General features: G+C 51.6%; 11 protein-coding genes across 11 annotated transcripts, besides 1 other annotated feature; 5 read left to right on the top strand and 6 right to left on the bottom strand.

Annotated features, from left to right (window-relative positions):
• Positions 1–2,067: 2,067 nt before the first annotated feature.
• CCOS01_16864 (uncharacterized protein) lies at positions 2,068–3,354 on the top strand (the record flags this gene model as incomplete). Its single annotated transcript, XM_060464999.1, has 2 exons — positions 2,068–2,308; positions 2,372–3,354. The coding sequence occupies 2 exons, from the start codon at positions 2,068–2,070 to the stop codon at positions 3,352–3,354; spliced, it is 1,224 nt and encodes a 407-aa protein (XP_060304487.1).
• Positions 3,355–3,557: 203 nt separating this feature from the next.
• On the bottom strand, positions 3,558–4,502 carry CCOS01_16863 (D-isomer specific 2-hydroxyacid dehydrogenase; the record flags this gene model as incomplete). Its single annotated transcript, XM_060464998.1, has 1 exon — positions 3,558–4,502. The coding sequence occupies one exon, from the start codon at positions 4,500–4,502 to the stop codon at positions 3,558–3,560; it is 945 nt and encodes a 314-aa protein (XP_060304486.1).
• Positions 4,503–4,716: 214 nt separating this feature from the next.
• Positions 4,717–5,013, bottom strand: CCOS01_16862 (uncharacterized protein; the record flags this gene model as incomplete). The annotated part of the gene is made up of 1 exon (XM_060464997.1): positions 4,717–5,013. One exon carries the CDS (start codon positions 5,011–5,013, stop codon positions 4,717–4,719), a length of 297 nt encoding a protein of 98 aa, XP_060304485.1.
• Positions 5,014–6,500: 1,487 nt separating this feature from the next.
• On the bottom strand, positions 6,501–8,170 carry CCOS01_16861 (glycosyl hydrolase family 47; the record flags this gene model as incomplete). Its single annotated transcript, XM_060464996.1, has 5 exons — positions 6,501–6,650; positions 6,726–6,979; positions 7,044–7,263; positions 7,329–7,540; positions 7,591–8,170. 5 exons carry the CDS (start codon positions 8,168–8,170, stop codon positions 6,501–6,503), a joined length of 1,416 nt encoding a protein of 471 aa, XP_060304484.1.
• A 1,369-nt stretch (positions 8,171–9,539) lies between these two features.
• On the top strand, positions 9,540–10,628 carry CCOS01_16860 (uncharacterized protein; the record flags this gene model as incomplete). Its single annotated transcript, XM_060464995.1, has 2 exons — positions 9,540–9,886; positions 9,950–10,628. 2 exons carry the CDS (start codon positions 9,540–9,542, stop codon positions 10,626–10,628), a joined length of 1,026 nt encoding a protein of 341 aa, XP_060304483.1.
• Positions 10,629–10,846: 218 nt separating this feature from the next.
• CCOS01_16859 (uncharacterized protein) lies at positions 10,847–12,046 on the bottom strand (the record flags this gene model as incomplete). Its single annotated transcript, XM_060464994.1, has 1 exon — positions 10,847–12,046. One exon carries the CDS (start codon positions 12,044–12,046, stop codon positions 10,847–10,849), a length of 1,200 nt encoding a protein of 399 aa, XP_060304482.1.
• A 2,507-nt stretch (positions 12,047–14,553) lies between these two features.
• Positions 14,554–15,810, bottom strand: CCOS01_16858 (tat pathway signal sequence; the record flags this gene model as incomplete). Its single annotated transcript, XM_060464993.1, has 3 exons — positions 14,554–14,872; positions 14,926–15,611; positions 15,667–15,810. 3 exons carry the CDS (start codon positions 15,808–15,810, stop codon positions 14,554–14,556), a joined length of 1,149 nt encoding a protein of 382 aa, XP_060304481.1.
• Positions 15,811–16,107: 297 nt separating this feature from the next.
• CCOS01_16857 (uncharacterized protein) lies at positions 16,108–16,326 on the bottom strand (the record flags this gene model as incomplete). Its single annotated transcript, XM_060464992.1, has 1 exon — positions 16,108–16,326. The coding sequence occupies one exon, from the start codon at positions 16,324–16,326 to the stop codon at positions 16,108–16,110; it is 219 nt and encodes a 72-aa protein (XP_060304480.1).
• A 365-nt stretch (positions 16,327–16,691) lies between these two features.
• Positions 16,692–16,775: a sequence feature (Short protein (CCOS01_16856, KAK1504404.1) was converted to a misc_feature.).
• Positions 16,776–17,945: 1,170 nt separating this feature from the next.
• CCOS01_16855 (uncharacterized protein) lies at positions 17,946–19,701 on the top strand (the record flags this gene model as incomplete). Its single annotated transcript, XM_060464991.1, has 3 exons — positions 17,946–18,025; positions 18,868–19,010; positions 19,235–19,701. The coding sequence occupies 3 exons, from the start codon at positions 17,946–17,948 to the stop codon at positions 19,699–19,701; spliced, it is 690 nt and encodes a 229-aa protein (XP_060304479.1).
• Positions 19,702–20,093: 392 nt separating this feature from the next.
• CCOS01_16854 (uncharacterized protein) lies at positions 20,094–20,255 on the top strand (the record flags this gene model as incomplete). The annotated part of the gene is made up of 1 exon (XM_060464990.1): positions 20,094–20,255. One exon carries the CDS (start codon positions 20,094–20,096, stop codon positions 20,253–20,255), a length of 162 nt encoding a protein of 53 aa, XP_060304478.1.
• Positions 20,256–21,955: 1,700 nt separating this feature from the next.
• Positions 21,956–23,542, top strand: CCOS01_16853 (uncharacterized protein; the record flags this gene model as incomplete). The annotated part of the gene is made up of 3 exons (XM_060464989.1): positions 21,956–22,235; positions 22,408–22,962; positions 23,493–23,542. 3 exons carry the CDS (start codon positions 21,956–21,958, stop codon positions 23,540–23,542), a joined length of 885 nt encoding a protein of 294 aa, XP_060304477.1.
• Positions 23,543–24,485: the final 943 nt, after the last annotated feature.

Here is a 24,485-nt window from a genome sequence, read left to right as displayed (position 1 = left end):
ATTTCTAAGTATAAAAGCGAATAATTTAAAATTGTTAGAATATAAACTAATAATACTTTAGGCCTATTTAATATTAACTTTATAAAAAAAAAGGATAAAGAGCTTTAAAAAGCGAGCTTCGTAATAAAACTAAAAGAGGTCTTTATAATAAATAACTTATTAGTATTTAATAATAAGATTCTTATAATTAAAAAGGAAACTATTATTTTTTAATAAAAGGGGTAAAATAAAAAAATTACTTTTATTAACCTAAGTATAATTAATATTAAAAAGCGATATAAAACTAAGCTCGCGCGAGGGGTATATATTATAAATATATACTAGCCTAAAGTAACTTTTAACTATACTAAAATAGTATAAGCTATAAAACTAAATAAACGAGATATCGAAGTACTTAATAAGTAGTTTAAATAATAGTAAATAAATCTCGATCGAGGCCTCGTTTACTACCTAATTAACCTTATTATTAGTAAGTTCTACGTCTTTATTAATAGGTTATTTATAAATAATAATAACTTTATTTTATAATTAAAGTATATTATTATCCTAGTTAATAAGAGTATAAGTAAGAGTAAATTTACTATATATAGTAATATAATTTACTACTTATTAACTAAAAATAAATAAGTAATAAGAAATATCCTAGTATTAAAAGTTTATAGTATAGTTAACGATATTAACTTCGCTTATATAATTTTAATAATACTAAAGAGGATTACTAATTAACTTAACTTTTTATTAATCTTAATAGTTATTTATATTAATTCTTATTTATTATATAAATACCTTGTTAAATTAAGAATAATAAAAAAAAAGAGGCTTATAATTAATATTATAGCCTTTAAGTAATTATATAAAAGGCGTAAGATTTTTAAAATACGTTAAATTAATAGGGATAATAACCTTGCTAACGCTTTTATAAAAGTAGTACTTAATAAGGGGTTAAAATAATTTATAAGTAATAGAAAAGTTAATATATAAATAAAAGGATAGGTTATATTAAAGGAGTAGAGAAAAGGGAGAAAAGGAGACGACTTAGTAAACGGGCCTGAAGTTAAATTATATTTCTAATTATAAAAAATAAATTAATAAAAGAAAAAGAAAGTTAGTATTAAATTAAAAGTCTAATTTAACTGCGGTATATAGCTAACTATATAGGGGCTAATTAGGGGCCCTATTTATAATTATTATAACTAGCCTAACTTATAGTTAGAACTTTTTTTTTATACGTATATAAAAATTTATATAGTTTAATTAATCTCTTTATTAACCTACGGTTCAAACTAACTACCTTGTAATAGGGATACTAATATAACTAAATACATCTGCTGCTGTAATTATTAAGAGGAAGTCATTTACTCGAACTCATGAGAACGCCTAATTCTTAAGTCATTACACTTAACAATTCTCGACGGACATTGAGTGGCTAAGAAGTATTATATTGTACAATACTGAACTGAAGTATGTCATTGGTTTGATTTGTTCTGATTCATAATCTTGAGGTACTCGAAAACATCATCGGGACTTCAGAACACTCGTTGACATCAGGCCATTGGCAACTTTTGGTCCCATCATTGGGTATCAAGAGCCATTGAAAGTACCTTTTCCAACTCATTCACAGCTACGTGTTCAGGCAACACTTTGTCATCTCCAGACATTTACATGTTCAAGACGGCATTGAAAGGAAGAGTCTTTCTCTGAAAACGCCTGCTTTAACAATATTCAAGAAAGACGCAATAGAGCCTAAGGTACCGCAGGTCACACGGTTGAGAATGATTAGTCGGCATCTATGACCTTAAGCTAGACGGGAGGTGCTCCCGCGCTTGGTCAAGCAGACGGGCAAAGATCAGTCAGAAAACCCTTTTCGCTGCCACGAGACAAATAGAAAACCCAGGTGCTTGCCTCCAGTTTCCCCTCCTTTGCTTCATCACTTCTTTCCTCCACAATATCGTTACAAGTTACAGTTGTTTCTTCTTCCCCCCAGAATTTCCCCCCTCCCACGAAAAGCCATCGCAATAATTATTGCAGACTCAGAGCAAACCAACAAGCACAGATCCATCGAAGAAGATGATGAACGAGAGCGAGGAAGATGAGAACATCGCTCTCGCAGCGGAAGGACGAGCGGAGATCGTCGAAGGAAAGTTCAGGGAACTGGGGGTCCCTCGCAAATTCGACTACGAACGCGTCAAGGCCGCGAGAGCATACCAAATGGCGAGATCACTGATCCATGAGGGTCGCGACTCCGTTTCGACTGCCTGGTTCGCCTGGTATGTCGATTTCAATGTATGGAACTTCATCCATGAGAAGTGTGAGTACTACCGCAGACATCAGGTCCGAAACCCTCTGCTGACGTTCTTGAACTGCCTTCTAGTCGCCAAAAACGGCGACCACGAGACCTTCCCGTCGATCGACTTCGAACCAGCCGTGAAGCCCAACACCCCAGAAGACGCCTCCGCCTGGTTCAACGGCTTGAAGGACGCCATCAAGCAAAAGTACGACCTTCCCGCCCTGGAGCGGAAGAAGCAGGGTCTCGCCTTGATGAGACCGGAGAACTACCTTGTGCGCGACCACGACAAAGTCGCCGCGCGTTTGCGCGAAGACACGTGGAACAACGTCTTCCCCGGAAGAGTGCCACCCCACGGCATCGCCTTTGAAGTCATCGTTCCCTCTGCCGTCAAGATGTTCTCGGATCTGAAGTGGGACGTAATCCAGGGAACACATCATATCCCGGATACGGTCGGCATTTCCACGGTTGGGCGAGTACACCGCCGCGGCCACTTTGTTATGGCGATGGTTCTCGGTTATAACCCTGGCGTCGTTGACGACCCGGAGAGCAGATTGATTCTGGCCAAGACGTACGACCTCATCTTGAAATGGGCCGTGACGGTCGTCATCACCGGCAGAAGCATGAAGCTCACTAGAGTTTTCAAAAACTTTGACCTGCCGCAGCCTGGACTTGATGCTGTTGGAGAGGATACAATCATGGGAGGCATGGGAGACGAGATGGAGCTCACGCGGGAGCAGCTCGCCCTCTGCGCTGAAGAGTTTGATGTGGTGCCGTTGACTTCCATCCCGGACTACGCTGTTTTCCGGGTAAGCGAATGGCTGCACCGGGAGGTTTGCCGCACATCGGCAGAGGATCGCTGCCGATTGCTCCGGGATTGGTGCCAGCTTGAGGATGGCAAGTTCCACCAGAACCTCGAGGGAATGACTCGAGAGGACCTCCAGAAGGCTTGTCATGAAGCGTGGATGGAGAAGACAAATAAGTGGAAGGAAACGCTTGACGTCACGGTGTGGTCGTGGACTGAGGAGGTTTACTGGGCGAAGAAGATTGCGGAGCCGTTTGACTCTTGAGCGAGATGATACCCAGATGACGGAGAGGGATCATGGTCTGACACTCTGTTGAGTTCTGAGCAAGGGCAGAAAGGGGCGACGCATAAGTCAAACTCTGGAATCATGAAGGTCGTTTTGTATTGAGCATTGTATCAATCATGTCTATTATTCACCAAACCACGCTCTCCTTCCTTTTTTTTCACTCCAAAAAAAGCCGCCGCACCTCAGATGACATTCTTCAACGACTGGCTAGCACGGAACCGCCTCAAGTTATACGCAATCAACGCCTCCGCGCCCTGCGGCCTTCCACCAGCAGCATGCGGCGAGACAACAACATTCGGCGCCTTCCACAACCGGCTCGACTCGGGCAAGGGCTCCGTAACGAACACATCGAGCGCCGCGCCGCCGACCTCGCCGGCCTCGAGCGCGTCCACGAGCGCCTCCTCGTCAATGGACGTGCCGCGGCCGACGTTGACGATCCACGCGTGCTTGGGCAGCTGCTTGAGGCGCGCGGCGTTGAGCGCGTTCTTGGTGGACTCGGAGCCGGGGAGGATCATGACGAGGGCGTCCGTCTCGGGGAGGAGCTCGGCGAGCTTGTCCTCGCCGTAGACCTCGACGCCGTCGCGGATGCCGGCGTTGCGCGCGACGCCCTTCACCTGGGCGCCGAGGCCGCGGAGGTGCGGGGTGAGGGATTTGGCAATGTTGCCGAAGCCCCAGATGAGCACGCGAGCATCGCGGAGGGTAGTGAAGGCGTTGGCGGGGCGGTCGGGCTGCGGGCCGCCGAGGTGGCCTGGCCACTTTGACTGGAGCTGGTAGTCGCGCATCTCGTAGAAGCGGCGGGCAGCGTTGAGGAGGAGGCCGAGGGCGTGCTCTGCGACGGTGTGGTCGTGGAGGCCTGAGCCGGTGGTGACTGTTACCTTGGAGGTGTCGAAGCCGGCGGAGAGGACGTCGTTGGGGCCGGCGGCGAGGGACTGGATCCACTTGATGTTCTTGAGGCGGGCGGCGGCGTCCTTGAGGTTGTCGGCTGAGTTTGTCCAGGTGACGAGGATCTCGGCGTCTGTGTGCTCCTCGGGGATGGTGGTCTTCACGTCGTAGGGGACGAGGTCGACGGAGAAGCCCTGGAGGCTGTCGACGTCGAGCTTGAGGGAGGTGGGGTAGAGGAGCTTCATGGCTGTGACGTGTGTGGTGTTGAGGGTTTATGAGATCTAGAGGTTGGTGTGTTAGTGATTTTGGTCCCCAATTGGAAGCTTGGATAGCACAGGAGGCTCTTACATTATGAGTGGTATGAGAGGAGAATCTGAACACTGAAGAGATCGTGAAGAAACACCAGAAAAAACGAGAGCATCTGGAAGAAAATGAGCGAGGGGTCACGTCTGGTTTTACCTAACCTCGGGGCAAGGCATACCGATGACGGAGAGACCGCGATCCAATAAAACACAACGCGCGCGACAGCTTCCGTGTAAGCGGGGGTAAATGGATATTCCATGGACTGTGGACGGGGTGGATGGGTGGGATGGTGGGGGAACAGCGCCAAATCCGCACCAAGTTCCCACTCGCCCACTCGACGACGTCAAAAACGAAGCCATCCGGGCGTGTCGTTGGCGTCGTCAAGGTGGGGGAGGGGGCGGGGGAGGGGAAAGAACCCCGAAGTTGGCTTGCTGACATGATCCCAGCAGCCATTTGCGTGATGGCAAGCACCGCAAGCTCACAATGATAGCCCCTCTATTAGAGAGCAAAGACTCCCCAGAGGCCCCCAAATTTACCCAGATGGTCCAAGATCCAAACTAAAGTAGCGCATTGCATGTACACAGTACTGACTCGTCTCATAAACCCGCAACTTTCTGCGTAGCAACACGTGTAGACGTGGAGTTGAGTTCGGAGAAATTTGCTACTATTGGACGAAAGCGTGACCATTTTTTGTCACTTTGGACCAACGCGCCCGGGTTTCAGCGGCTATTGAGCGGCATAAACACCGATAGTTGCGGCAACTCACCGGATACTTTACCGTTCCATATCCGCCTGACGAAACGCCTCTTGGGGGGTAACCAGGGAAGCTGGCTGTTTTTTTTTTTCGGTCTTTTTTCTTCTTCTTTTTGGGATGACATTGTTTGGTCGTGTGATTTGTGAGTGCTCTGAATCTAATTCTGGCTATCGAAAAGTCAACTCTAGATTCCCTTACGGCTTTTGATCGAATTTCTGATTGCCGCCACTCTTTTGTGACGTCTCGACGTCTCCAACGAGTTTCGGAGAACTTTCTGCAATACCCCAAACTTGGACACAGGGTTTGTCAATGGCTTTCGGTTCGGCCTCGAAAGCTTGAACACGTTTCCTGGTTTAAATAGCTTGGGTTGATTGCCGAAATCCAACATGCGCAATGATGCACTACATTCAGTCAGGTCTAATGTCGCCCTAGCTTCCTTAGCTCCGCGGAATCAGGTGGGGTATTGTCTCCATCCATCGCCTTCTCCATATGAACAGGAAACTCAATCGCGGGCGAGCAATTGCCTATAATTGAACACTTTCAAGTCGGCCTTCTAAATCTCGGTTTGAAACCGAGTGCGAGAGTCTCCGAGACTCTGAGGTTCACTTTAAGTTGGTGCTCGTAGCCACTCATACAAGGGAACGGCGTGAAACTCCAGACCTAGGTCTCACCGTGGACTCGGTTGTCACAGCGATTCCTCTCCTAATGAACCTACCTCGTGTCGTTGAGGTTATCAGCAAAGTCAAGATGACCGGATTTTCTACAACTCGCCGAAACCCCTAGAGTAGCTCAGGTAATCTTGTGATCACAGACGTCTATCACTAGCACAACGGGCAATCATACTCTTGGCCTAGCAAAAGTCTTCCCAATCCTCACACAAATGTCTATTTCTATGAGTCTGTAATTGGGCAAATTAGCATGATAGATGTGAGAATGTTGCAAGGTCAAGAAGGTGGAGCATCCGTTCAGACTGGTTGTTCAAACCGAGACTTTTTGCCCGTAGGCTCTATAGATCTTCTGGTTACTATTATCTTTCCCCTCGGTGGCGTAGCTTGCATCCTTTTGGCAAGGGTCATCCTTTCCAGCCAAGATGAAAGTGAAGAGTAAATCCAACCACTTTCCGTCAAGCTTTTACGCCTACACGTAATTATACCAACCCTAGCTCCAAAGATTGTTTGAATGGCTGTCATCGCGGCAGCCTTTCCCAGCCAGTCTTTAAAGAACTCCTTGGCGTAAACCTTGGAAAAGGATGAGCCTCTGTGTTGAAGACGACCTCTGTTACTGGCATGTAGTCCGTCGGCGAGAATAGCAAGTATAAATACTTCAGAGTCTCAGCCTGCAGTTGGCAACGTCAGCTCGAAGTCTGCTCTGTATGTAACTTTGTTTTTCGACCACTTAATATATAACTTACCAGCCAGAAACTCTCCATATTATCCCTCGTTGACGCGGGCACCGTCCGTACATCATCCATACTAGTATACCCCTCTCCGTCCGGCACCAAAGTATGCTTCTGGAACGATTGGAAAATCTTCCAGCCCCATTCTCGGTACATGGCATTGCCAGTGATGCGGTACATCATGAACAGACTCTCTACCGTCTCGGGTCTTTGCAGGTTGTGAGCGTCGAGGGGCTTGATGATGAAGTCCTTTTTCCACTTCGACAGTACTAACCATTATATTAGCACAAGGCTCCTTTGCTTGGGAAGGTTGGAAGAGAGTCGTCAACGTACCACTGCTTTCTTTACGTAACCACCTGTCGCCAGGTCCGGGCTGTAAGTCTGCTTCTGTGGCGTTGAACCACGTAATCTCGGGGGCGAGACCAGTGTCAGTGACGGCATACATGCCCCAGCAGGTGTTCATGATCTCGATCGAGAGTTCGATGTCGTCTTCGTGCTGAGCCGTCCAGCCCGGGTCACGACGGGCTTGCGCAAGAGGCCGCCCTTCTGTTGCCTGTCACGGTGGGGTTCAGCCAGTTGTCTTAGGAAATGACAGAATGAGAGACTTGAGAAACTCACAGCCATGGCGATTGTGCCCGGAAGAAAGCAGACGAGATGGTCCATCTTGGGAGATAGCGGTCCTCCCACGCCGGTCGGAAGCTCTGCAACGAACTTCAGTGCTGCGTTCCGCGTTGTCGTGACGAGGTGTCTCGCGATGCCGCCCAAGGCGTCATCCCACATGTCGCGGTAGATGGATTCGCCTGTTTGGAGGTACTGCTTCGCAAGATACTCTATGAGGCGTCAGTCTCGGAGCTATCTCACAAAGTGGGCTTGATCCTACCATAATACGAGTCACCTCGACTTCCGAGCCGAATCTCCCTCGTCGTGAACTGTCCGTGGCTCGGATGCACAAAGATGGGAAGTAGTCCACCCTCCATCTTCTGGTCATCCAGCACCTTCATGACGCGCTCTGCTTTTTTCCAGTAAACGTCATTTCCAGTCAAGTGGGAAAGATACTTCATCTCAAGCTGTACAGTCGCAGCCTCAGCCGTGGACGAAGCCCCACCATCCGCATGCGAGGCGATGCCCTCCCTCTTGCCGATATTGACGCTCGCATACGGGATCCCAGAGTTGGATTCAAACGCCACCAGGAGCCGGTCCGCCAGGTCGATCGCCTTCGAGAGATAAACAGAGTCTCTTTTGGATGCGACATGCGGCAGCTGGGTTGAGAGATAGTGTGCCGATAGAAGGCCGCCCAGCATACGGATCGTGGTCTCAAAGGTATTTACGTCTTGGTCTTGGTCCCAAGTGAGGCTGCGGTGCAGCCACCTCCTGGCGTCAGCGAGGGGCTGGGTCAAATTCATGAGCATCATTGTGTCCAAGCTGTCGACGATGATCCAGCCTAGGCCCTTGGGAGACATGTTTTCTCCTCTCTTGGACATAGGATGAAAGACATCGTTACCTTGAAAAGAGTCGGCGTATTAGTTGAATTCGAAGAACGGGACGACTTGTCATGTAGGACATCTTACCCCATGCGTGTTTCTTGTAAGCATTCCAGCTCGTCAGAAACGCATCTCTCACTTCCTCTCTTCTGTCATACCAGTCGACGAATTGGGCTTGTGGGCTGTACTGCATGTATCCCAGAGCATCACCAGAGAAATATCCTCTAAGGCATGCGACAAGAACTGCGGAGACAAATATGCCAATGAGGACATTACGTATCCTCCGTCTCAATGAATACTTTCTCTCGCTGGACAAGTGCAAAGAAATCCGAGGGTCACGACCGGCCGAACCAGCGGCCTTGAGTCGTGTGGGTGAGTGCCGACTTCGTCGGTTCGGTGAGGTGCCCATCGTGGTGTTCTTGCTGCCGAAAATGAGTGTGATTGATCCAGAACTAGATTCGATCGTGTCTTCTAGGACACAACTAAAAGGAAATAGTCTCAATGCAAAAGAAACAGAGGAATGGATAAGTACGATCCTCCATTCAAAACCAACAATCAGAAGCGTCAGCGCTTAGCGCCCTTGGGCCTTGCCTGCAGTCTGAGGAAGAGGTATCCGATGAGCCATCATGCAAGGGCAAGAACAACCAACGGGCGGTAATTGCAACCATGTTCCAAGGACGAAAGACGCAGTTTCCTCAAGTTTTCGCTGGTGTATTCGGGAAGGCAACAAGCGCCTTCCCTTTCAATTGGTTACCGAAGAGTTGGTAACGGCCTGATTGAATATTGGCAGCCCGAGATCTCAAGATGCCATTCGCCCAGGTTCCACAAAACTGCACGATGTTGGAGCTCGTTACTCGGGGGGGGGGGGGGTTCTTTCCATCTTGTGCCGCGCGCTACGCTTAGGAAACTGCGGCCGTAAGACTACCCTACCTACCTTGCCTTCACATGGCATGTTGTTGGGGCCTGTTTTCTCGAGAGACGCAAGCGCTGGACAATTTCTCCAGATCGCACCTCAGGCCTGGCCAACGCATGGCTCACATCTACAATACAGGCCAAAAAAGAGCCCTCGCTGTCTAAACATGGCAATTGAATTCAGAACCAACAAAGGAAGACAGCACGATATTGCAGGGACTCATCATGTAAGACCGATGCGAGAATACTAGCATGTCGGTTCCACCCATTTGAAAGGCAACCTGTGGGCATTCAACCTACAGCATTGGCAACAGATAGATCAACTTCGCCTTCGTCGAGTTCCCTAAGCCAAAGGCCTCAGCAACTTGATTAGCTTTTCTTCCTTACCATCACTATCTTATTACATGGCTATCGCAGGTTGTAGGCTTCGGTGACAATGGCGACAGCATATCCCGCTGTGACCGACGAGAACGGCACCGTCACGTCTTTCATAGCGCTTCCGACCGCCTTCACACCACCGACGAGCTGTTCGACCATCTATCGCCTCAACGGCTTCTCTCTCGCGGCGTATGACCCAGGTTACGGCATCGACATTAACACCAGAGTACGATGTGCGCCGCCAGCAGTCACAACGTGGTGGGAGCAAGGACGCCTCGGCCTCAACGACGGCGAGGGCCATACTGCCGTTAGTATCGGGCCTCTGGTATGTCCTGAGCGCTGGGTGACGGTTGCGACGTCGGTCAAAAACGATACGAGCAGTACACTTGCCATGTGCTGCCCGCAGTGAGTGTCGCTGGTGATCGAGAGTTTCTCAGTATACGGATTGTTGCTGATTAGTCGTCGTAGAGACTACACTCTGATCAGAGGTATTGCCGGTTCGGTCGAAGGAGACTGCCGTTCAGATCTCCTGTCCGGAGCAGTGATCACCTATGCATCAACATCCGCTCCAGATACTTCAAGCTGGACAATGGTGACGTCAACCCTCACCCAACCAGGTTTCGTTGGTGCCATCGCAGTGCTGGGATGGAATATCGAAGAGACAGCAGCCACTCCAATCGCAAGAGTCACTGTCACTGACGCAACTCCAACACCCACAAACGCAGTCAATGTCAATGCCCCCGCTCTGCCTCGAGAGACTGCATCGACCACGACACTTTCGCCCTCAGGAGCGATATCGACGCCCGAGCCCGCAGCCCTCCCGTTGACCACCGCCATTGGAATCGGCGTAGGTGCTGTGGTAGGGGTCATCGCGCTGGCCATCCTCGGGTTCTTCTTTTGGCGTAGGAAGCGCAAGCAGCAGCGAAGGGCAGGAGAAACTGTGCCAGTCGTCGAAGAATATCATGCGAGGCCTCTTGAGACGAATAAATTCACGTCTCCCGCGCCGCGATATCACGAGCTTTACGTACACCAGCATGGTAGGAATCGGCAAGAAGTGACAGAGCTGCCTGTTCCACAGTACTATGCTGAGCTGGATGGAAGTAGGCCGGCATCAAGGTTAGATAGTTTAGGTCGGGCTAGAAGGTGAGCATGCGATGCTTGAACAAGAGCATGAGGAGTTTAGTGGGGAGGGGGGGAGGGGGGGAGGAGAGTATACGGACCTGTTCTTTCGAGATACCTGCGGCGTTGCGGATGAATTTGTCTATTAGGAGTTATTCTGATGTGTATATGGCGCTAGAAATACCTCGAATCTATTGTAATAGTTGAAATGCGACTTCTCATTATAAACATCCAACATGCTACCGATCATAACCCCAGCTTCGTCAACTCGCTCTCCAGACTAACTCTCCACGCCTTCGCCTTCTCCCCCTTCCCTCTAGGACAAACCTCGCATATCGCCCTCGTAAAGTTCACGACCTTCTGCACCGTCTCCTGAACGCCCTTATAAGGCCATCCAGCCACAACCTCCCCTTCGATCCCCTTCTCCCGACAAAACTCCCTCGCCCACCCCCTCAGCCTCTCCCTCTCCGCCTTGGCCACCATCTCATCATCTCCTCCACCCCAAGGATACAAAAACGCATTCGGCGGATCCCACCTCGGCCCAGGCACCACCCCACCAAACTCCCAATCCAAAATCCCCGTCACGTTTCCCTCCCCGTCCACCATGACGTTCGCGAGGTGCAGGTCCCTGTGCGAGAGTACATACCACGTATCATCCACCTCGTCCGCGTGAATTTTAACATACTCTCTATACTCCTCCAAACGCGGCACAAGATCCCTCATCCACTCGAGCGAAGCGTGCCTCCCAATAGCGTAGATATACTTCTCGACGCTCTTATCCAGAAGCTCCGCCCACCCGGAGAACGCGCCCCCAACAGGATTCAACGTCTCGGTCGTCTCCCCCTCCCAGCACCGCGAAATCTCAGGCTCCATCCAAAACCACTCATCCACAACCGGGCCCGGCACCACCTCCCCCTCGTCATCGACCCTCAACCCGCCAACATGCTTCCACGCACCACCCTTCGAACTTTCCCACAGCTCCGCGAGAAAGCCCACAAGCTGCTCAACAAGCCTCCTCCGCGCAACCTCCCCCAGCTCCCAAAACACCTTATCCGCACTCGCACCGTCAACCCTCTCCAACAGCGTAAACTCGTACCCCAGCACGTTCTCACAAGAAGAATCCCAGCGCAGCACGGCGGGCACGGGGACGGCGGTGTGTTGCCGGACCCAGCGCATCACGGCGACTTCGTTTTCTGCCTTTATGCGTGGTAAGTGGCGGCCTGCGACGCGGAGGACGAGCGTTATGGTGCCGTTTGCGTTGGGACGTGCCGGTGCGAGGTGCGTGGCATCTGAAGGGGAAAAGTGGAGGAGGTAGATGCTGTGGAAGGCTGCTGTTACTGTGAGAGGTTCTGTGTGGGCTGGTGGTGGGAGGTTGAGGGATGTTGTGAAGGCGAGGAGGTCGGTTGGAGTGAGGAGGGGTGGGAGGTTCGCCGCGGGGCCGGCCATTTTGAGACTTTTCGTGGAGGGATGGGTTCTTGTGATTTTACTGTTGACGCGGAATGAATATGGGTAAGGAAAAACACGGGTCCGGCGTCTTGTCTTTATATGTTTCCTTCTCATCGATGCTTTTCTTGGACTTTGCTGAAATGCATAGACCTACTGATCCTTTCAACCCGCAAAGGAAGGTGATGTTGATGCAAGTAAGCGCTACCGTCCCGGCCCCACACGCCTGCGATCTACCTGACCAGTATCGGGCCCGGCGCCGAAGAGCAGATCCACTTAACCCGGATGAGCCATCGCGCATCATCCGCCCACCGGCAACGCTTTGGGGAACTCGCTACAGGATCTTGAGATGTAATCGACATATACCTCATTCATAGTGAAATAAGAATTAGAAGATGAGAAATGGGCTAGTGACGCTTCATTCTCCTATACAAGTCGCCGCATAACTGTGTCAGCATGGCAAGAAAGACGACCGCTCTGCGCGTCGTAACCCAGCCTGCTCTCATAGGCCCCAGCACCACCGGCTCAGATGAGGTAGATTAGGCTTCGTAGAGTTTCCTTAGTCACCAATCATCCCTGAAAGACTGTGAATCATGAAGATCTACTGCAAGAGGCAACACTCTTAAACGTATCCAAGGCACCTATTTTAAGAGGAGGACTTGGCATTGTGGTTTGTTTATCGGCAACCTTTATGACTTCTTCTGGAAGATCTTTGTGTTGAATGAATACGGGGCCTCCGCTTGGACACAGATGGGGGTTTCGGATTCAATAGCTTGATTGTGCTATCTCGCGCTTTCTCGAGCGCAATGAAGAAGTCATCTAGCTTCTGACGCTTGATTGGGCGCTACGAGTCCGACCTACTCGGACCACCTTCACGATAGATGGAAGGGCACATTGCCCAAAATCACAAACTGTTGGCCTCCGTGGCTACGTTCCAACACATGTATATACCTCCCCTCTATTCCAAAGACGGAGCCCGATGATACATACCCAAACTAATAATCTGATGTACACCCTAGAGTACCTCAGATATTCATTCATCAACATCATGTCAGCCCGTTCATGGATCACTTCAAATCGACCCCTCACAATTCGCCCTTAGCGGCTACGTCTGTCTTGGGTATCCGAGGGAAGCAAAGCTGAGAAATCCTCTTGAATAGCATGTCAGAAGGATAAACCCCCACGTTTCCCTGAAGAAAAGTACCGTAAACTCTGAGATTCGCAAGTCCGATACGCTCTGCTTCTTGATATCCAGAAACACTCAATCTAGATGCTACAAAGACAACACACCCCAAGCAAAAACACCCGACGCCTTGGCCCTTGGCCCCCAAAATACCGACTCTCTAAATGCAGCACGTCCCCAAAACACCACGTGGGAAAATATCGTCACCGGCCGGCACCTTATTCTTGGCCATTCCCTCTTCCCTCTCACTCTCGCCCCCTATGCAAAAGTTGCCGAACCGACCGACCCGGACCGGCGCATTAGCGCTCCAGCAACTCCCTACTTCCCTACATCCCGCGTCCAGCCACCACGAGTCGCGCCCCTCAAACACCAAGCACGGAACCCCTCAAACCCAGCATATCCTTGCGAAGCAAACCCGAAAACGGGCAGTCATACACTGAATCTCAAGAAAAAAGAGCCGCCCAATCAATCGGTAGCCGCCAAGCCGGCCACCAAGAGCGTTTAACAAGATACGCGAAACGCTCTCTCTAAAAAGTCGCTGCGGCTCTTGAGGTGTCCTGGATCTTCTTCCAGATTGATCAGGTTCAGAAACTTGAGAAAACGCCGCTTCTATTTTCACTTGTCTTGGGATCTTGGCCAAACACCAAGAGCGTTCTTTTGGAAGTATGTCTCTGCCCGTGATCTCTGATAAACTCGTTCTCGTTCACCCAGGATTTCCGACGGCGACCTCTATCCGGGTTTGCGCACTGGGGCTGGGGTGCGTGGTCACTTGGAAAGGTGAGATATACTGCAGTTGACTCGTGTTACTTTTGTCTCTGTCTAACTATCTATGCCCATCTTACCATTATTTCACCATTATGCTTCTTGACTCAGTAAACTGTTATGCATTGGGACTCCAGAGCTCCATGGTATTTCCCCCACTATCCGCTGTCTCGGTGTTGTTCTCTGCACTTGGGCTCGTTGGGACTGGGCTTCATCGGAGAGGCATCGGTAATTACAGTTCAACCCACATGCCAAATACACAAGTGAAAGTCCAAATATAACTGCCCGGGTGCAACTTTCCGTCAATTAGTCATGTCTGTACAAATGCGCGCAGCTGGCTGGTGTTAAGATTGTCTTGTCCCAGCTGTAAATGCAGCGCCCGGGGACTGCTTTTCCGTCGGCCTTCCTCCATCCATCGGCATGAGACCAGGATACACTTGAACTCAAAACAGGCATCGAGCATCCTTGCACATCCTGTCCCAGCCTACTGCGTCAGCTGAGTCGCAATGATACTTCGCGACGCTGATTCTTTCGCTGTCCTCGCCGGCTGACCATTATTGATCGTTTAGGCGTGAGCGGCCGGGGCGGCGGCGGGAGCGGCTTCCTTGGCAGCCTCAGCAGCAGGAGCGGCGGGCGCAGCGGCAACAGGAGCAGCGACAGCGGGAGCAGCAGCAACGGGGTTGGCAATGTTGGCGCTAGTGAGACTCTGCTGGGCGACCTGGATGATGTTGGCCTGGCCGAGGGTGTTCTGGGGGAACCGGGCGTTGAAGCCAATGACATCACGGACGGCAGTAAAGGTTTGGGGCTGGACCATCAGGCGCTGAGTTGAGACGAGCCACTGAACACCCTCAGAGCAGGGAGGAGTAGTGAGGGAACCCATGTAGCTGCAAAAGAATTAGACATTGGAAATCAGAGGACTGTCAGACGTGGAGCGTACCTTTGGAAGCTGCCGGCAGAGAGAAGAGTGACGACCTCCTGCATGTTCAGCGCGCCAGTCTTGGTGACAGTACCGGGCTCCTTGATGGCACCGAGGGAAGAGAAGACGGTCTCGAGAAGGCTAGAAGAAGCAGCCTCGGCCTTGATCGGGTTGGTTCCCATCGCGGGGATAGCCTTCGGGGCTTCGGCCGCGGCTCCAGTAGCAGCGCGGCGGGCCAGCTTGGTGCGGCGCTCAGCAGTTGCGTTTCCTCCAGCGGGAGCAGCTTCAGCAACAGGAGCAGCCTCGGCGACAGGGGCGGCGGGGGCAGCAGCGGCAGCGCCCTGCTCCAGGTCGATGTAGGTACCAATGACGGCAATCTCCTGGTTGGCACCCTCGAAGACCATGTGCATCTCCATAGCCATGCTCTTTCCGGCGTCGAGATGCTCACTGGGCAAGTGGAAGTGGAACTGCTGCAGGGTGAAGTTGCTGCCTCCAACTTGCATCGATCCGCCCTTGGCGATAACCTCAACGGTGGTTCCTAAGTTCTCGAACTCGGTGCCATCGGCCATGTCGGGGATCTGGAGGTTGATGGAGCTTCCGGGGAGAACGTTGAAGGAGCCGGCCACCATGTCGATAGGGGACTGGGTGGTTCCCGTGGCGCACAGCTGGTTGGCAGTAGTATCCAGAGCGACCCAGTTCAAGGGGCCCTTGACGACATTGTTAGTATTGAGGTGTGCGGCTTCTAGGAGAGAGAGCACTCACATTGCTGCCGGTGTAAGCAAAGTTGTTGACCTTGACCTTTCCCTCCTCAGCGCGAGGATCCAAGTGAGTTCCATAGGCGCACGAGGCCAGAACCTGGGAGATAGAGGCGGCGAAGAAGCCGAAGGTGATGAGACGGGAAGACATATTGAGCTAAAGGTAGGATACGGGACCAGCGCGTGGGGGGCCTACAAAGGATCGAAGGAAGGGAAGAATAGAAGCGAGTTACAAAAAAGTAGATTATTGAAGAAAAACGTATGACCAGCCCTCTAGGGGAAGAAACGAAACGAACGAGAAGAGAAGTTGAAGGTGAAAGAAAAGACAGATGATGGAGATGAAGAACGAGATGAGCCGAGAGAAGAAGTATGTTTGCATCAAGATGGCATGATGTCTATATACTTATGATCTGTAAGACTGTAGTCGAGGGCTGGTTATCTTGATGATCTACCTCACAGGTCCAAGAATAGTATCAATAGGCAAGAACCCATGCGAAGATGGCCGGGGCGGATAAGCAGCGAGGGACGGGATCATGGTGAGGATCTTGGCATGTGCTTCATCCAGGGTGTTGAGGAGCAGTGAGAGGCTCAGAAGGAAAAAGAGAACGGGTTGATGAATGAGGTTTAGGATTCCCTGTGTTTGGGGATGAGCGCCTCCGTTTCCCATGGTATCGCGGGCATGTTTCTGGCGCAGAATGGGAGGGGGGCTTTCAAGCTTCTCCATCCAATGCGACTGCATGTCATCTGGACTATGGACCAGGATCAATGATTGAGAGCAGGCGGCCAAGGCCGGGCGAGGCTATTGAGACGGAGGAGGAGGCTAGAAGGAGGGCCGTTTGGACAAGAGAGCGGAAGCCAGGGGGCCCTGCGACCCTGGTCGAGTTGACAGGATGGGAGTACGTCGCCAGGGTGAAACTGCCAGGCTCCGGAGGGTTGGACGGGGTTGTGGGGAATATGGCCACTTTATGAGTCTGGTGCTTGGCCAAGTCAACAGCTGGAGAGAAGACCCCTGCGATGCGCGTTCCACGAGTCTCAACGTGGGAGTTGATTGAAGTGACGGCTGTGGGAGAGAAGCGCTGGTTCGGACGGAGACGAAGCCCCCTTACCAAAGATCATCTTAGCGATGATCTTGTTGAGACGACGGGCTGGAAATCAACACCATCATGTTAGGTGATGCTGAATGACTGCATTTACCCAAGTGATTCCCAAGAAGCGGGAGGGTGGCTAAAAATAAGCATTTGGAAGGATCGACGACAAGAGCGGTGTTGGCCAAGTCGAAGCCGGAGGACTATCATATGCGGGAGTGATGTCTGGGGGAAGACGGGAGTCAAGAATTGAGGCTCTTCGTCCAAGGCATCCAAGAGGATACCAAGAGCTTGGTAGGCGGGGAGTAGCAGCACCTGCCACTGGAGCACGAGACTCAGACACGGCCTGCCTGGGTAGGTACGCAGTACCTTCAGGTATGGATGGAAGGTGCAATGGCAAGGATGGCTTTGGGTACGTATCTCTCGGATTTTCCCTCAACCACGTGTTACGGGCTGGCTGAGTAAAGTAGGAAAGGAAGGAAAGTACGGAGTACGGAGTACGGAGTACCCTGTGCTGCGTTATCCGTGTTTGCCTACTACCTTACTCAAGAAGGTATCCGCATGTGTCTCCTTCCTCGGCTGAGTGAGGGCGTTAGAGATGTAAAGAAAAGCTGGTAGGTGCGATGCCTGCGTAAGGCGTGGCCTGGGCAGCAACTTCAGGTTGAGGTAAGGTGAGGTAGGCCCAAGCTTGCTCTTTCCTTCCAAGTAAGGTGAGGGCAAAAAGTAGGTAAGGTAGCCCGGTAGATGCAAGCTCTAAAGAACCATCGTCTTGCTCTTACTCGTACGCGTGGCAGATATGGCAAGAGTAAGGTAAGATGCTGTGTAATGGCAGGAAGCAACCAGGGATGAGGCAGCCGCCAGAAAAACCTTGTTCACCTTTGGTAGCGCTCTAAACCTTAACAGCCTTTAAGCCATGCACGACCTCCTGCTCTTGCCTGTCTCTGTCACAATGAGTCTGTTCGGACGACACAGGGGCATTCGGGTCCACTTTTCCCAACCGTCACCCCGTGGTGAGACGACGCATAGGACACACAGCAGCCAGTTCCAGACCGCAGCAGGAAAGAGCAAGTTAAGTTGACTGCGTGGCAAGACCCGGTGCGAGGCTGAAGCACCTCAGATGAAGCACGTTTCTGCCTTACGCATATTGCACTCCAGGTTACTTAGGTTCCTTCCTTCTTGCGTTGCAGCCAAGCTACAGTCCATGGATGACGACGGAAGAGAGCCCGACAACTTGTCTGACAGACACGTTCAGACTGAAAAGACGTTGGATCCTGTTGGGAGGTGAGAGGCTTGTGAGAAGGGATGACAGGAAGAAGGGGTAGAGAGGAAGAAAACAGCTGATTTTTGCAGGGCCAAGAGCTTAAATGGCTGCCAAGTCAAACTGGGGGCGGAAGTGGAAGGGGTCAACTTGGTGATGGCTTGCGATATGTGAGCCGCCACCATGTGTCCTTGACAGCAGACGGGGAGGTTAACCTCAAGTACGGCGGCTCAAAGTCCAGAACTGACTAAGCTAAGCGATGGAAAACTGCCAATGAGGAAGCGTCGTGATGTGGGAGAGCGCCTGGCCGCTGTGCACCCTAGCGTTCCATCCAGGCGGTACACCCACTGGAAACATCTTCCCTGCAACGGATAACTTGCCTTGAACCAGGTTAGGCTACCCACGGTGTCCGCTAGTCCCCTCGCTTAATCCTCACTACAGCGCCTCTACCTGCTGTAAGGTAGGGAGTAGGCCGCCCAAGGTACCAATGGACCGCTTGAGGACTGGGCTGCGTTTGCGTTCGCCGGCCGCGCCTCTCGCCAAGTCTTGCACCTCCTGATTTCTTCTGGGCGCGTCTCACGCCCTTTCCAAACTGCTGGGGCCTGCGACAAACCTCCACCTCCGCATCTCAACTTCACCAATTGTCTTCAACGACGTCGCTTGCGCGGTAGTATTCGTCTGCTCTTCAGCCCCGGTCCCTTCCCTTCTCTACCAGCTACGCCAGCCTGTGACTCAACCTACCTTGTTACTTGCCTACCGTCTACGGTCTACGGAATCACGGGAGTACGTCCTCAAAGTTCGGACTTCTACCACCCACGCAACTGTCCATCACCAATACCACGCCTCGCCGCGCCCCATTTGCCAGCCATGCCATCCCTCTCCGCGTTCCCGCCGACCGTCTCGACCTCCCCGTCGGCACCGCCTGCCTTCATCTGAAGCTTCTTGGCGCGCTCCAAACGTCAGACGGCCCCTCCTTTGGCGCCAAGTCCCAGCGTCTACCAGAACCGCGTCTGATGTTTTAGCGACGACATGGGAACTTGAGAAGCTATCCCCATCTCCTCGAGTCCTTTCAGGCTCACCGCTCACGGCTTCACCCCAGTATCTGCCTGCCGGCCAGCCTATTGGCTGTGGTCCCAACTGAACGACCTGGTTCTCGATCCCCACAGAGAGCAGAAAGAGTTACCCTTCAGCTGGGAAGGCCTGACGCTCTGTCCCTCTTTCCCTCTGCCTAGACCACTCGACGGTCCGTCCTCGGTGTCCGGCGCGCAACTTGCTCAACTCGACATTGGCGCTGGTCTTCGCTTTCGCTATTTGTTTGGGACCCCATCTCTGCCGACGACGTGCCAAGTCGCCCAGCGTTTTCGTCTCCATCATCATCAAGAGAACTCAATCTGAATGCGACGTCGCCCATAAGGTCCAACGACAGTCTTCAGCAGAGTCGGCTTGGCGAATCCCGAATGCCGTCTTGGTGGCCAAGGACGTCGTCATCTCCATCATCACCAAGGGTTTCCAGCCAGTTTTTCTGCGACGCATAAACCACGCAGCTGGTGTCTGGTCATCGGCGAGCGTGAGCCAAGACGACTTCTCCTCATATTTCGTCAGCACCGCCCGTAACATTCGGCTTGTCAAGTTGTCGCTGTCAGTCGGTTCATCCAACATCCGCAAGATCTGCAGTGTCTACGCTGTCGCTGTCACTTGACCCAGGATGAACCGCACCGCGGCTGGGACGTCTCAGCGAGAAACACTGGCGTTGATTCTCTCGCCACTTAAGATTCTGTCTACGTGGAACTCGTGTATCGATTCTTTGGCTCCGAGCACATGCCTGAAGAGAAAGCAATGCGCCAAAAGGCGGCAAGCGAACGGACAATCGCCGCTCCTTCAGAACAATGATTCTATAAGCATGATGAAGCCGCGGCGACGGCACTTGTGACGGAGTCTTTCCGGAGTAAGTTGGCTTGGCTTGTAGCGAGGACAGTGAAGTGCCCCTAGGCATTAGAGTCATACTCCTTCATCTCAAAGGAGAAGTTGAGCTAGACATGCGTATCCCTCGCGTCCCTCGCATCCCGAAGCAGACCACTCGCCCCAATTCGGATGCCAGCTCTCTGCTCCGGTGGTCCGGAACACGCACCTTTCACACTGCGGATACCGATGTCGCCAAGCACTTACCGTTGCGTTGAGAGCAGTCAACGTCGTAGTAGAACTCTTCTCCGCATGTTGCAACCTAAGCAAGCTTGCTTCTGCCCCTTGTTGTGAGACATCCTTAATTCTTCCAGGGCTGGAAATTGGCGATTGGTCCTGTCCTAGTCGCACTTCTCGGCGTCTCGACGTTCCATTGTGCCCTGCAGCACTTGGCACTTGGCTGCTTGTCCCGCCGTGCCTCTCCGCTCGCTAGTGCAGGCCTCTATTGTCCGCCGAGAGACACCAGCAAAATAAGCTTCTACTGCCCAGGCCCTAATCGCAGTGAAGTGTCGACGGTTACCATAAGTGAACAACAACAAGCGAAAGAGTATCGAAAGCCTGGCGTCTAAACGTGGCGATGCATCTTTCCATAGCCAGCAATCGTATTTAAGGCAAGTGATATGCCGCCAAATGATTGTTTTTTTCCTTTCCTTTCAGGACCTTTCAGATTCTGATCATGTCGTGTACGAATACTCAGCCCATGATCGACGACTCGAAACGTGGAGACCCCCTTGATGATGGAGAGCGCGCGCGAGACCCCAGCCGCGTATCACGAAACATTGGTTCATTCTCGCCAAACTTGCTTATTGGTGGACACAGGAGGCGAGGAGGCTTTGCGAAAACTTCAAGACATTCCGAATCATCTCCTGACGGATTGTTCAGGGTTCGTCTTGTCTGCTCGTATCCCGCTTACTCATGGTCTCGTGGATCGCACAAGAGTCATTGACGCGGATTCGGAGAAAACATGACGCAGAGTGTTATGGCGAGCTACTGTCTAAAGAGTTCTATGCAGATGACTTAGCCGTCACTCCCTCACCGTAATGATTCTGCGTCATCTTTGGGTGTCCTCCAGACTGCAGGTCAGCGTGCAAGCACATTTTGCACTACCAATCTCCCAACTCTTTATTTCTCCGACGGGATAGACTACACCCCGAACCGCTGGGCAAACCAGATGTTAACCCGGACTACGTCACATACCCTTTCGTCAAGACAACCCTTTTGGCCCCGAAATCGTACACTTTTGTAGAAGTAATCGTTCATCATGTTGGAATTTTTCTGATAACAAGGGGTGAGAGGAAGTTGACATTCATTGCATCCTTCGCCCCTGAGATGAGGTACCTTATGTCGAGGAGAGATTTTGAGAACTGAAAGAGAGACACTGGCTTCCACTAACTCGCATGACCGGAAGGAGGCCCACTAGCCACCGGCCGACGACCGCGGAGAAGTGGAGTATCTTCGCTTACCGGATCGGGAATGCGAAGGGACGCAAAACTCCACCTCCACTTTCCACGCCCGCGCCCGGATGTTCGGCGTTCATAGCTGGAAGTTGGAACACACGAGTTTCCCCTCTGGCTTGAAGTGGTCTCGCCAACGCAAGTGTTGAGACTTTGATATGATTGGTCAAGTCATTGATGGAATGCGCAATGATAATACGCCCATCCATAAGTCACCTTAAGGTAAGGTACCTTAGGCAACACTACAGAGTGATGCTCCGATGGGCTTGCATGTGGTGTTAGTTCCTTCCCACTAGCGCGTCAGCAAACTCCGCTTTCTACTATCCCGGTGGTGCTAACCCGGTGAGGAATGCGAAGCTATGCGAACCTCCTGCGAATGATGTATAAAGATGATGAAAAGGCGATGAATTTCAGTAGATTTTGTCGCGCGCTCTCTCACGACCCAAGTCAGCTGTTACATCTTTCCTCTTCTTGAATCAAACTTTTTTGTAAGAAAACCAGTCATACAAGAAACATACAAACCAAAAAAAGATACACAAAATGGTCACCCGCGCCCAGGTCCAACACTCCAACGCCGCCCTTACATCCCGAACCGCGCCCCGAACGGCCGTCTTCCTAGGCGGCACGTCAGGCCTCGGCAAGCTCACCCTCATCGAGCTGGTGTCCCTCGGCTTTCCCATACGGGTCTACATCGCCGGCCGCAAAGCCACGGAGCCGGCGATGAGACCCGTGCTCGAGGACCTGCGGCAGAAGAACCCGCGTGCCGAGCTGGTTTGGGTCGAGGCCGAGGTCTCGTTGCTGGCAGAGACGAGAAGGGTTTGTGAGGTTGTGAAAGCGAAAGAGACGGGTCTCGATTTTTTGTGTTTGACGGCTGGGTATGCGCCTTTTGGGGGGCGGAATGGTGAGTTTTTGATGAGAGGTTTCGCTTGTTTCTGTGCAAGATGAGAGGGGGTATATGGATGAGTTGAGTGAAGATGCTGATTTCGGTTTAGATACTGCGGAAGGGATAGATGTCTGCCATTCCCTGGAGTACTACTCCCGCATGCTCGCAACCCTCCACCTCCTCCCCCTCCTCCGCGCCTCCGCCTCCGCATCCTTATCCTCCCCCGGCCCAAGCCCCTCCCCGCGCGTCCTCACCGTCCTGGCAGGCAGCATGCTCTCCACCCGCATCGACGCAACAGACCTCAACCTCACCCGCTCGTCCCCCAGCAACACCAACAGCAGCAGACTCTTCGGCTTCAAGACGCAGACGCACATGTCAATCATGAACACCCTCTTCCTAGACAGGCTCGCCTCCGACCCGGCCAACGCGGGGGTTTCTTTTGTCCATAATTGGCCTGGCGCCGTGGACACGGGGAACATGGCGCGGTATCACACGCCGACGTGGTGGAGTCCGTTCCCGCTGACGAATTTGCTGAAGCCGTTGTTTTTGGTGATGGGGTTTGAGGAGAGGGAGGCGGGTGAGAGGCATGTTTATTTGGCGACTTGTGGGAGGTTTGGTGGGAAACCGAAAGGGGAAAAGGAGGGGGACGGGAAGGAGAAAGGATGTAAGAACACGAGGGGGGAGGAGGGGAGGAATGGGTTGTTTTTGGTAAATCATAAGGGGGAGGTTTCGTATAGCGAGAGTGCTTTGGTGGAGTTGAGGGGGGATGTGCAGGGGAAGGTGTGGGATTTGACGATGGAGATCTTGGGGCCGTATTTGTGAGAGGTTGTGGGCGATGATTTCGAGGGAGGATATCATGAGGTGTTTTCGGTTTGTTTTTTAGGCATTAATGGAAGGTTGATGTGGTGTTTCTGCTGTTGCGGCTGGGATCATTGGCGCGGATGAACTATCTTCTACTGATGCATCCATAACGGATCCTAATGTGTTAATATGGATGAACTTAAACTGAGTTTCGAGTCTTTTGAAAAGGATGTGTTCGAAGATGACTCAATTTGATGGGACATTATTTGGCTATCGTTCTGTCCATAAGCTGGATGGAGTCTCTCCATAGAAGTTCCCTTGAGAGTGGTATTGCCTAGGGCCATCCAAAAGGCCACGAAAGTCAGGACTTGCTTCAATCAGGATCTTCGAAAGCTTCGCTAGCTATATACTTCACAGAGCAAGGGTCCTTCATCAAGTTCTGACTTGCTGAGTTTCCATGGATGTGGCTGGCCATTCAAAAACCACCGAGCTCTGATTGGGAATCAGGTACGACGATTAAAGGATGAACGACCTACTGTCGATGACAGATTGTCTAGGTACGGGCCTCACTGCCTTGGTCTATGAAGTCTACTTCCCAAGTTACCGGCTTATACACCTGAATCCATTGGTTTTCCTCCTTGCAAGATACAAGTGGCATAGTGAAATCAGCTTATCAGGTGGCTCTTTTACAAGGCAGCCACCGAATGCCAGAGCTCGAGTCTCTATTCACTACAATGACAAAAGGCAAGGTCTAAATGTATCCCACAAGCTGAGGGCCATCTGACTGGGCATTTTGGACGCTTTCAAATAAGGTAGGATAAAAAGGCGCATCCAGCTCAACTCATACTCATCATGGGGTACTTGAGGCACACTCCGGTTTATTTCATTGTACCATCTGCTCATTTCCATAGGTATGACCACTAGACACATCATAGAGTCTCGTCCGAGGACAACGGGCTTCAAATGAAAGCCGAAGGCGATGCCTTGAACACTGACCAATCTCTCAACTTCGCAGCACTGAAGCAGATCGATCAACTTGAAGCATATCTGACTCGGAGCTATTCCCAGAACCTAGCTCTTCTCCAGCCCTTGGAAGAGCCCTTGAAAGGTTGCTGTAGCGTTAAGTAAGTCTCACGTCCACAACCCAATCATGCGTCGTTTCTCTCGACTTGAGCTTATTTGCAAACTCGCTCTGTCTGAGACAAAACGGGCCTATCCGGCGCCGGCCGGCCTGTCGGCGTCTGACATGGTAAGTGGGGTAGGAAATCGGAACTCTTTAGATGCGGAGTAGCAATCAACGCCGGCGCGAGCTACATACACCTTAGCGTTGGTAGGTGGGGGACCCAACCTCAGCGCCATCGTTCGCAACGGCTCCAAGCTTGGCTG

Source organism: Colletotrichum costaricense (genome assembly GCF_030867565.1).
Source record: "Colletotrichum costaricense strain IMI 309622 chromosome Unknown Scaffold_34.1, whole genome shotgun sequence".
Classification (NCBI taxonomy): domain Eukaryota; kingdom Fungi; phylum Ascomycota; class Sordariomycetes; order Glomerellales; family Glomerellaceae; genus Colletotrichum; species Colletotrichum costaricense.
This window is presented reverse-complemented; position numbering and strand designations above follow the sequence as displayed.